Source organism: Apteryx rowi, unplaced genomic scaffold (assembly GCF_003343035.1).
Source record: "Apteryx rowi isolate R43461 unplaced genomic scaffold, aptRow1 scaffold_704, whole genome shotgun sequence".
NCBI lineage: Eukaryota > Metazoa > Chordata > Aves > Apterygiformes > Apterygidae > Apteryx > Apteryx rowi.
In genome coordinates this window covers 223524-236160 of record NW_020450988.1, presented here as the reverse complement: position 1 = coordinate 236160, position 12637 = coordinate 223524, and the positions used below count along the sequence as shown (strand labels likewise).

At 40.8% G+C, this 12637-nt stretch overlaps 1 protein-coding gene across 2 annotated transcripts in view; it reads right to left on the bottom strand.

Annotated features, from left to right (window-relative positions):
• RSU1 (Ras suppressor protein 1) overlaps nucleotides 1–12637 on the bottom strand; it is a 120968-nt gene that overhangs the window by 99034 nt on the left and 9297 nt on the right. For both annotated transcript variants that reach the window (XM_026087145.1, XM_026087146.1), the window contains exons 2-3: nucleotides 12486–12597; nucleotides 2068–2118 (exon numbers count right to left, since the gene is read on the bottom strand). In XM_026087145.1, the coding sequence (XP_025942930.1) occupies nucleotides 2068–2118; nucleotides 12486–12597 (163 nt within the window). The remainder of the gene's footprint in view (nucleotides 1–2067; nucleotides 2119–12485; nucleotides 12598–12637) is intronic.

The following is a 12637-nucleotide window of genomic DNA, read 5'->3' as shown; positions in this document are numbered from 1 at the left end:
TAGTAAAGTTTACCACGAGTAATGCTTACAACTCAATCCTTGAGCCACAGGTAAGCAGTCATTCAGACAGTATAAAGTAGAGCAGACAACCAGCACCTGAGAGAAGGTCTGCCTGGCAGCACTAGGTGGCATTCATTTAACCCAGCTTTCTTTGAGTACTCTGACCTTCTCRCACAGGCATTAAATAGAGATGACCAAAATGAACTGCTATCTTAAAGTGCCCACAACCCTTCAACAACTGCAGAAAAAGCCAAAATGGCTAGATATAATTAACTGCCTAGCTTTTAGACAGCTCAAGTTCAGAGACAGGCATCCCCACTCAGCAGGTGTACCTTCTCTGGAAGAAGAACAGTGACCTGAGGGAAAATAAGAGCTACCAGACTGGGCCAGACTAAAAATCCCTCCAGCCCAACATCCCAACTCCATCAGTGGCTAATAACAGATGCCGCATAGCAATATGACCAAGGCAAACATACAGTAATACTTTCCCAAAACACTCCCTTAGCTTCCAGCTATTTGCAATTCCATGACCTTGTAAACCTGACACGGTTTGTGCATTTAATGCATAAAGTTTTCCTTTCCTGACTTTACCATGAATTTGCCCATCAGTCACTATTTACATGATACTTAGCTGGAAACTGCTGGCTAAACTTATAATTAAATTGAGAGGTCTTTGGAAACTGTTACAGGGGCAAAAACAAATAGCAAGATGACAATCTAGACACCGTACAAAAGCAGGGCTTAGAATAGCTACTTCATATTTCTCATAGTCTTTCACATGCGGCCCATGCTTTTATCTATTTCACACTACCACTTCAAACCCTTTAAGCCACACATTAATACTCAGTAAACCACCTCCAGAAAAGAGGAAGTATTCACATGGCAGAATCTAAAAATATATTCATTTTTCCCCCTCAATCTAAACTCTATTCAAATGCCCAAAGCCTTAAGCACAAAGACAAGCTTTTCACATTAATGCATACATTTTAAATAACAGATGCTATTTTATAGCTCATCCAGAAAAGTTTAAAGAGTTGGATAGTTTTCTTCCCCGACCTCAACTTGTAAAGCATCTCTTAGGGATAGCTTGATATACACTACAGCACTTGCCCAGTCACCTCCTCCAAGGTACACATCCTCTTTGGTAGCTCCATTCCCCCCTACTCTTAAAAAGGTTCCAAACAGAAAGGAATGGTTGAGACAGAAATCCACTGGCACAAGCAGAGAGCAGACAGACAAGCAGAAAGTCACCAAAACCAATACTTTTCTTCTATGTACAAGAAGCACTGCAAAAGGGATCAGATGAAACTTGATGCTTTTATTTCAACAGCCAAGAAGCAGGAATTTTTGCACAAGGTATGGCCAGGTAATGCTGAAGCTTTCTACTACAACGAAATCATTTCTTTTGCCTCACAAAAGTCAGTTTGATATCTCAGCATGTTTATGCTGCTCTCATGACATGAGATTCACCAACACCTCACTTTGACTTCTTCAGTATGGGACAGTAGCAACCAGATAGTAATAGCAGAAGGTGCTGTGTACAGTACAAGCAAGAGACTATTGCTCAAAAAGATTTTTCTTGACGGAAGTAGACTGCTTGGCTTCTTTCAAGCCGGAAGACCACATCCAGTTGGCCTCCCTCACATAAGCTGGGTTATGAATATAATACAGTCACAGTCAGGTGGTAATTTTTTTTCACTTGTTTCAATTAAATGAATTATCCAGCTACTAAAAAGCAAGCCACAACCTTTTCTGAACACTTGAAGATGAGTACTTCATAGAATTGTGGTATGGAAAGTATTTTTTATTTAACAGGACAAAGAATTACAGATCTTATTCTGGTATGTGGCAGACTTATACTGAAGCTGGAGATGCATGTTGAACACGACTGCTAAGTCGCATCTAAGTCACATCCTCCATCTATTTTTTATGAAGCAATTCACCAACAACCCTTTCATGCTCTTATCATAAGTGACATTCTGCTCTACAGAAAACAGACTAGCAGTGGCAGCTTTTAAGTACTGCTCAACTGCCTGCAATGAAGTCAAAAAATAGAAGTATACTTACTTGTAAGCTTGTTGTGACTGAGAACCAGCTGTGTGATATGAGACAAGGTAACTGTAAGTGAAGAGAGAAAAAAGTTAGTTTATGAGCAGACATGGCAACTCAGAGCTTATATCTATTTCAGCTAAAAAAGATGAGTTATTCTCTACGCTCAAGTTGCTCCAGATTCATATCCAATATCACAAAAAACAAGACAAGCTCAAGAGTTAAGGACATATCTGGCCATTCCTCTGTCCCTTTACTTTGTCTCCACTACTATAGCAAGTACAATTTAAACAGCAAGTACTCTTTCCTCTCAGCAGAAATCTGGTTTTATTCACAGCATACTTCTATACAATACATATAGAAACATCTTTAATTTCTACTTTTTGAAACCTTCACAAAGAAAAACTGATACATACTCCTCTAGAAACTACATGACTGCCCTTCCTAGGCAACTTGGAACTTTCCCTTCCTCAAGGATAGCTGTAGTGTCTGTCCCTCATCACTCATAGCTTTCTTCAAGCAATAGACACTGCTACAGTTAGTCCAATTCCAGAGATACTGTTGCCTTAGGAAACTGCAAGATCCTGGTGAGCACTTGTGAAAATTGGCCATACCAATCAATGCTAGGACACAAGTTGGAGAAAACAGCTTGGGGAGATTCTCCCTACTGATACAGTAATCTGCCTGTATACAGTTTAAGCTAACCCTTAAAAGCCCGTAACTTACCACGGGCAAATACAATCTGATAGCAGAATGAAATCAGTAACTCGGAAAGGCAGAAACCAAACAGACAGTTCAGTGTAAAAATGCATCACCAGAGGTCCCTATGTGACTGCAGGCTGTGGAGGAAGGAAGGGCAGGGAGGAGAAAGGAAGAAACAGTGTACCCACCCTCATTTCTCTCAAAACACAAGCACTCTTAAGTTTGCCTGCAGCAACTCCCTAAGTAGAGCAAGGACAAAGAAAGGGGCCCACAGAAAGGCTGTAAGAATATTAGTATAAAAGCTGGCACCAAGAGGCAGACAAGTACAGCAGCCACACACAACAGCTCTAAGCTTTAAAACATAAAAGCACTTTAGCATCAACATCTAAACCATAAGCAACCACGAACACTTAAACTATTAGTTATAGATATATATCTAAATATATGAATACAACTTACACAAAAAGAATTGAAGCAAGATGATGGAAGACAGCCATTTGTGAACATATGTTTAAATATTCCTTAAACAGCATTTATTTCTCTTGCCTTATGATTTTAAATATTTGAAATAATCGGTGAAAGTCATTTTTTCCAGAGACCCTTGATATCCAGGCCCAGCCAACAGCAGCAAAACCATTCCTAGAGCAATCAGTCTGTTTGCATCCAGAGATAGAAAGTGTCCTAGCCAGACACCTCCAGGTCCAAGACAACCTAATCCTCATCAGAACCAGATAGGGAAACAAGTGTACCTTAACATAACCATACTGAGTTACTTTGTATCCTCCAGTTTTGACTCTATTATATATCAAAGCAGATAAATAGCACAAACTGACAAAAGAGCTTTAAGTTACAATGCAGGGGAAAGGTATTATCTCATTTTCATGCAACATTAAATCTTGACAGCAGCTTTCAGAATGATTTCACTTCTCTCAATTTCTGCTTGTCCCAACAGTTATTCCCTGTTAGAGCCTGCTATTAGCTATTAGTCTTTCAGATACAGGCTAAAAATTCTCAGTTCCCACTTCTGAGTCACTTATGCAGAGCAAGCTATTTCAAGCACCTTTCTCTGAACTCTTACTTTACTTTTAAACTGACATCAATTATCTTTTTCTGTATTTAATTTAAACAACCAAGTCATTCCAGAGGCTTTGTCTAGATTCACCAGCATCAACAAGAAATCAGCCTTGTTCCACTGTGTGTACAAGGAGCCAACGATTTTCCTACTAGGAGACAGAGTTACCTACCCTGGCCTGACCTGTTTCACACACATACAGGTGAATAGATAGTATTTTCTTCATTATAATTTAAATGTCTTCTGTGCATATCTAAATAACCTCCTTTTATCCAAAAGGCTCCTACCGATGTAGGAAGAGTACGATCAGTCAAGTAATATTTTGCCAAGCCACAAATAAGTCCTAGATGATCAAAGCAGCAGCAAAAGCACACAGCACACACCAAAGACTTGGCTCAGCTCTGTACTCTCAGTAACTTCTACACTGGCAACAATGAGGACAAGCTATGTCATCATACCTTTACAAATTGCCATGTATGTATTTCAGGCAGCTCTGAACATTAAGGATACCGTGAGCAATGCCTTTAAGGTTCAGCTCTGTGGAGCACTGGACTCCACAGGGTCTAATGTTTAGACTGGCAACAGAACCACAAGATGGCATTCTAGCTTTGTTTTTGAAGATTTGGGATACAGGAACTTTTMGAAATTTCTCCTTCTCCCTGCCCATGGCAGAAACCTTGGGAAGTGAAGATTTAATCTTTTTAATGTGCTTTTCAGAAGAAATACAATTTTGATCTTCAATACTGTTCACAATGTTGCTTCCACCTCACCTTAAGATCTGTTTTTAAAACTGAGAAGGTGCATTTAAAATGTAAATTAAGTCCAATTACCACAATCTCATCACCATACTAAAATACAGCACCTCATCAAGAGCACGAAAGACAACTGAACTCCTAAGAGGGAGGACCTCTGCATCTCTGCTGCTAGACAAAGTTCTGCAACATGAACACCAAATTGCACCTACGCAGAGTGAAGAGACAAACCAGGCTGTCAAGCACAGAGTTAAATTTACACTTTTGCATTCTCTTTCTTCCTTTAAAATTAATGCTTCCTTTGGCATATTAGAGCAGAACAAAGACTGAAGCAGGCACTACACTTAACCTAGCCTTGAGCAGTACATTCTATTTTTGCATATGCTTTGCCAGCTTTATGACAGAAACTCAGATTCAGATAGCCTGTTCTTTACCTTACAAACTGATATACTAAACCACCAATCCCATGACAAGTCTTTTAATAAGCAGCCTAGACTGACTGTAGAAAACACACAAAGAAGGGCTCAAATTTAGTTCATCCTTCTGCCRATATGATAGGTCTTTCCCAGCTCTTTTCTGATTAGGAGACACCTCTTCTGTGAGGAGAACCAACTTCAGTGAATGACTACTTGTTAATACTAGACTAGATATGTCCAAGGTTATCCAAATAAAACAAACTCCTAAGGCAGCAGTAAAGAAATAGTCTTCACCTCACAACTGAAGTAGTTACTTAAAGTGTATGAGTCAGAATGATAACTCAAATAGGACAAAATTAGTGTCTGAGAGTTTTTTGTTTGCTCAAGAAGTAATTCAGTATTTAAAAGAAAATCACACCAAATAGTTATTTTAAATTTCTGCAAGAAGCCAGCTCAAGAGCAGAGATCACTTGCATGCAATTGATTCCCACCACAGAAGTATAAAGTCCTCTTAATTCCACTAAGTGCTAGACAGCATATATGCAATTACCATACCTACTCCGAGTTGCTTACAAACTAAATTAAGAAACAAAAAGGTGGGAAAAGAAGTGTTTTACAAATAGGGAACTAAGACAGGTACAAGGGTCCAATACGTCTTTATATGCTGAACCTTACCTGCCATGATTACAGGATTTTTGTACATAGGAAGTGAGAACACTTGCACATGGGCAATTAAGCTTTGAGGGTGTGGACTCAGGTCTTCCAAACATATTTGAAATCAGCAGGAGTCTGATATCTTAAAAAGTTCTGTCAGTATTTACCATTTAAAAGGTAAGTCTGCTGGCTACACCATCAACCTGTACTGCTGGCCTYCTAACACTACAAGCTTAGAAGCATTATATATTCTCATTATCCTCTCTCTGTATTTGTGACATATCCATTCATCACCACTGATCAAGCAGATTTTTAGTAGGGTTGCTTCCCACATGTCTACGCAGAATGTAACAGAACAAAGTCCCAAGGTTAAAAAATTTAAAAGCTGAAATCCAAAGACCAAAGGCATTCCACCCTGAACATCAGACTCAGGCCTAAGCATCTTGCCTGAAACCCCAATACCTGAGTCAGTGCTGATGCCTGGCAAAGAATCTCATTGCATCTTTCACCTGCAAAACATGCTTACATCCCCCCCCCCCCAAAAAAAAAAAAAAAAAATCAGTAAAGGCTCAGAGAGAAAAACACTACAAAGGTTCAGTACTACTAAATACTATGGTGGAGACATTTCTATGTTATTTTGAAGAGAGCAAAGCTTTAGGAAACTGTGCCCTGGATTGCTTCCAGAAGTCCATATATAACTATATCTAGACAGCAGGAACTTCAATTTTGAGAGGCCCAAAGCTACTACCACTCAACAGACAGATTTGCAAGCACGATAAGAAAGGGAAGCCAGATATAAAATGGTATTTGGTCACTCATTATACAGAGGGAATTTGCTCCCTTAAATTAAATTGTGAACTTCATGAAACAAGCAGCCTCAGGACACGTGAAGTCTTTCAGTATGCTGCCACAAGCCTACCCCTGTCCAAAGGGCTGTGCTGCAGGAACACCTAATTGTGGATTTCCTCGTTCTACATATAAAGTCAATTCTGCATAACAACTGAACTATCAACTCTTTATTAAAAGACATAGCTGTCTTAAGCAACTAATGAATATCCCAGAGCAGTATCTGGAAGGCTGAAGGGTGCATGATTGGGGCCATTTGGCTTTGGATGTACACAGATCATGTAAGTATGGTTAGAAGCACTCAGCAGATCACGTAATTCACCCCCGAGTTCCAGTCAAGCGAAATTCAAAGAGCACATCAACTCCTATAGGACAATTACTATAACTTCTGTATGAAGCCACTGGACGGGCTGGCTAGACACTAAGAAACAAAATGTTGAGGACTGCAGACTTCAGAAGCCTTATTAACATCACAGTAATTAACAGAGATGCTAAGTGTTTTAGATTTCAAGAATGCATCAAGTGCTCACACCCCAAGCTTACTCTAGTCCCACTCAAATTCACATTGCAGTTTAAGGGTTAGGATACTAACTAACATTTGTCAGGGCAATTTACTTTTATAGTAATTAAAATTTTTCATGGTCCCAGTCCAATGATGCTTCAAAATGGAGTGGGTCAGGAAAGAATCTTTAAGCTCTTCTCGCCTTAGTACCGAAACCTTTTTGTACACTGCTTCCATCCAGTGCAAGAGAAGGCTGAGAGGAGATCTTATCAACGTGTACAAGTATCTGAAGGGAGGGTGTCGAGAGGATGGGACCAGACTCTTTTCAGTGGTGCCAAGCGACAGGACGCGAGGCAACGGGCACAAACTGAAACACAGACACTTCCATCTGAACATGAGGAAAAACTTTTTCACTGTGAGGGTGACAGAGCACTGGAACAGGTTGCCCAGAGAGGTGGTGGAGTCTTCTTCCCTGGAGATAATCAAAACGCGCCTGGATGCAATCCTGTGCAATGTGCTCTAGGTGACCCTGCTTGAGCAGGGGGGTTGGACTAGATGATCTCCAGAGGTCCCTTCCAACCTCAGCGATTCTGTGTGATTCTGTAATTTAGCTTAGCATAAAATGTTTAGATGACAAGTCTTGACTTAATTCTCTTAAAAAAGGAAAGAAAAACAGGAAGACTTCATAGACCTGTGCTGGACCAAGATAAGACACTGCCTCTTCCACTGGAGGAAGTCAAGGGAGAACAAGCGATACAGCATTCTACAAAACATCTCTGCAACACTTGTGAGTAGCCTGCCACTCCATCTTCTGTGCTTCGGTTATTTTAGGAGGCAACAGTTAAATTCATACTAACTTTTGGTAGAAAAAAAGAGAACTATAGACAGATCAATTCCTATCACATAATTATGTACTTTATGTAAAATACTGATAGCTTACAGATGGAATGATAATGAAAGCAAATTAACACTTACAAAGTAAAGAGGATTTCATCCAATATTCCTTCTCTGACAACAGGACTACAGAGCAGCAGATGTCTCAAATTATTTTGGCAAAATAATTCCTGGATTCATAGCTTTCCCATATCTATTGTCTTGAGATAAATAAATCAGACTAGAGGCTGGTCCCTTCTCCAAGAACAATTCCACAATTCAGAGATGACTCCTTAAAGTCCTACCAATAGATGCCCCAACCATTAGGGAAAGGCACATCTTCTACTCACTGAATCTAATTGTTTACTCTACTGTACATCTACTACCCTCTCTACCAAAATACCCGAGTACTTTGTAAAAACAAACACAAAACCCACAACTAACTTATTTCACAATATGGTATGAGGAAAAACACTAGAATACTTCTATAGTATAGGATATTTGTTAAAATTATTCACACATAGGTACAAAAATATAGTATACATGTACTAACAAAGGGGGGGACACAACATTTTTCTTGCATGCCAGATAATAAGAAAAGCCTTTAAAGTTTAAAACTGTTCCACATGAATTTTGCATTAGTGTTACAACATGAGTTGAAGTACAGAACAGACAAAAACATTCAATTCAAGCAATGCTTTTAATCTCAAAGGAAACCTCTTTTCTAGAGAACTACTTCATTGACTCTTTGAAGACAGATTTCTCATATTACATTTCTGAAAGCCTAGAAATCCCAGATTACTGCTTTGAAGGCCTGTAGCATAATTCTAGTTCATACTTTTAAAAGTCATTAGTATAAAACACTGAAGTATCCAGATTTTAAGTAGAATATTCAAAAACCAGAATGTGACATTAATGAATGAGCGAGCAGCAGTTTGGGAACTACTCAGCTTTTCACTGTGAATCTCAATACCGCATTATAAACAAGATGACCACTCAACTTTCCCTTTACTAAATGCAAAGCGGGAACAGAGATGTAGAGCTAGATCCAAGCTTGTTTAAGATAATTTCAGCTACTGAGAGCTAATCTCAATCCAGATATGAAAGGTATTTTCTCTTGATTCAGAAATCAACATTAATTCCTTAACAGAGAGAAGTTTGGTCTGTTTTATTCCTCTCTTACAACCTCCACAGAGGGTGGAAGCGAAGGCAAAAGAAAATAAAGCAGCTGTCCTGTACTGTAGCAAGTCATTCACTAGACAGGAAAGAGAAGCCAGATCTGAAACCCTATCCAAGCCATAGCATATACTCCTTCATCCCTTTTCTCCTCCCCTCCCTACATGGTTTCCTATGATCTTGTAAGATTTTTTTTTTTTTTAAACACACATGGCAACAATGGGCCTGTACCTGGAGGATGAGGATTAGCACATGCTACATGGTGCACTGCTGCCAATTCAGTATGTTTACATTTACTTTATGTGAACTGAGCTAAAAAAGTTTAAATACGAGTTCACTAGCCACGCTGCAGTGGTACTCAGCCTGTAGCGTGACAAGGCCTGGTCTGTTTCCTGAAAAATAATTAAGATTACAGGGAGCAGCTTGTTTTAAGAGTTACTAGCCAGTGTGTAGGTGGGGTTCAAAACCATTAAATAACCTCATGGGACAAAACCCCTATCAGTGGCTATTAAACATAGACTTAGACACTAAGCATAGCTTAGAGGTATCTTCCAACCTATTAAGTCCTTAAACCTCAAATTGCCAAAAACAGGGAAAACACCACTTAAAGGCTCTCTCCTATCATGCCCACTCTTATGTTCATCACCAAACATCAACTGGTGGACCCCATTAAAGATAAGATGATAAGAAAGACGAGTTACTGGGTGTGAATCAGGATGGTTGTTTTTAACCTAGTAAAGATTTTTGTTTTATAGGAAAAACAACAACAACAACAACAACAAAACAACAAAAAAAAAACAGAGTTCCTGAAAACACAAGCTTTAACACTGCACTGCACTGGAAAGATACTCAACTCACCTGGAAGGAAAGGCACTGGGCTCATTCAGCTTCCCTGCCAACTCTGAAAACCAGAGAAGCCCTAAAAACCCCAATCTGCATTAGAAGAGGCACCCATTAGGAGTCAGATGACAGGGTTAGAAAACAGGGTAGTCTAACATCTTCCCAAACGCTTACCTAAAATTTGCCAAAGGTACTACCTATTCATTACTTCTTAGAGGCACACTTAGAGGAAGTTACTCCTTCTCCAGATGGACACTGTCAAATAGCTTGATGGAAAAACCTTATTATGCCTTCTCTGTCAATGTGCAGAGAAACTGAAAAAGCAGGAAAGTCTGGATAAACTGGAGAAAAAACAGAGTTGGCATTTCCCCCTCCACTCAACTTCCTTTTTAAATTAGACAAAGCCCCAAATGCCCATGCTAAAGCAAGCCACACAACACGTACCAAGAACTCTTGCATAGATTTGTTTGATGCAGTTTAACTAACATACCACAAGTCTACACCTTGTGCAGTAGACTCCCTGCCAGACAAGTTCCAGATGCTTAATTAGCATCTCAGTATCAAGGATCATATCTGCAATGTAATGCCATGGGCAAATCCTGCATATAAATCAAGCACAATGCAGTCTTTGTACAGGAAAAGCTTTTTTACTTTAGCATTACTGATACTGGGAGTGCTCAGTGTTACAAGTTACTTCTTGGTAGAGTGACCCACGCTGGAAAGCTAGAAGTGTCCTTTTAATCTAACGGGACAATTGAAGAGACCCAGGCATTACAGAACATTGATGAGAAGTTCTAGACAATTTGCTGTTTATATAGTTAATACTAATAGCAGTAAGTAATTCAGAGGTAAGGAAATTCAGCTAAACTTAACTGCAAATCTATGTGATGCAGAATCAACTAAGAAGGATTACAAAAACACCCTTGCATGCCGTTTTAAAGGGAAAACATTTATTGGTCCATATTTCTACTGAAAACACTAGAACTAAGTCATCAACACTGGTCACATGTTTAAGAGAACAATGTGCACAGGAACATGAATGAACTGGAACTTTCACTTGATGTATTTCAAAATTGTCCTTTTTCTACCTGAAGGATCAAAATTCGCCAATGAATTGCAATGACATGGTACTGGTTAATAGACTTAGTGTCTACTAAGTTTAATAGAAGCAGCAATACTGTGTTCTTGCCCCACAACTCTTAAAAATGCATTAGTTTACTTGATAGGGGTAAATATAGTTCTGAAAATGGGTCTGTAACTGATGTGAGCTAAACACTACTTTGCCTGGAACAGCTGTTCATTTGATTGAAATACAGTGAAACTTTCTATTTAACAGGAGTTCATATATACAGGTTTTAAAATGTACTCTCTCTGAAATTCTATCAAGCATGATTCAGAAGCCCCAAAAGAATCAGGAAAACAATGAAGACATAAGCACAGAACTTAGTTCTGCAAAACTTCATGCACTACATCAGTTTCCCCCACCCACACACTAGTCTGGAATTGACATAGTTTGGTCTGCTCCTAACTATGCAGAGGCAATCTATACACTTCTCTGAACTCATTTCTATCACAGGTTATATACCCTTGCTCATGATTGCTATTACATTTAACAAACATTACAAATATCTAAAACCAGACAGAGTTAAGGGTTTTAAGCAGTTCAGTGTCCTTTTTTTGTTTGTTTGTTTGTCCATTCAGATCACACACTCAGGAAAACTTCAGACTTTGACACACTACAGTTAATCACAACTTTAACAAGTTATTGCATATAAGCTGTGCCATGGTACCATATGCACTCTTAGCCAAAGCAAAAGCAAGGCAAAGTTACCTGCCTTGCTCTTCATGTATGTGTTCTCAGTCTACAGGGATTGCAATATACCAGTACCACTGTACTGTCACAACTCTGGAAGTACATGGAATAAAGCAATACCCAAAGTATTATGTAGCTCTATCATCAATAAAGTACTGTCTTACCCCCCTTCAAAGACCAGCTATGCCTATCTTTGGGCTAATCTCACCCTATCCCAGACCAGGGGAGATGCTGCCTGCCTGGTTTCTCTGCTTGAGTAGCCAAAGGAGGTCAGAGTGGACAGGAGGCATATTCTCCTCACCCCTCAAGTGCTACAGTGATGGTGCTCAGAGGCCCAGGGGGCATGTGGGRATGCAGATGGGACAAGGGTGGAGGTAAGAGGACAGACGGGCAGAAGTCCCGGCACCACGGTGCTGGTGCCCCAGGCACAGCAGAGGGAAGCTTCTCCCGAAGAGGCTCGCAGACCATTTACTCGTGCTATGGGGTGCTGGGAAGCGTGGCATTCCTCCCGCCCCCCACCCCCCAAAACCTCTGACCCTCTCACTCTCTGCTGAGCCTCAGCCACCGCCAAGGGGCGCGGGGAGCGGGGTTGCCGCGGCCCCCGACGCCCGGGGCCGGCCCGGACGGGCCCCCCGGCTCGCCGCAACGCCCGGGCCCGGCCGGGGGCCGCCGCCAGCTCCGGCCTGCGCCCCCGCTGCGGGCGGGGCGGCCACAGCAGCCGGCCCGGGACAAATAAGGAAGTTTCCGCGCTCTCCCGCCGCGGGCCCAGCCCGCCGCCGCCGCTACCTACAGAGGCCGGGCACGTCCAACATGTTGGAGATGCCGCGGTCGCACATGTCCACCTCGGGCTGGTTCTTCTCCCTGCTCTCCTCCACGATCTTCTTTAGCGACTTGGACATGGTCTGCGGCAGGACAGAAACAGCCACCGTGAGGCGGGAGCCG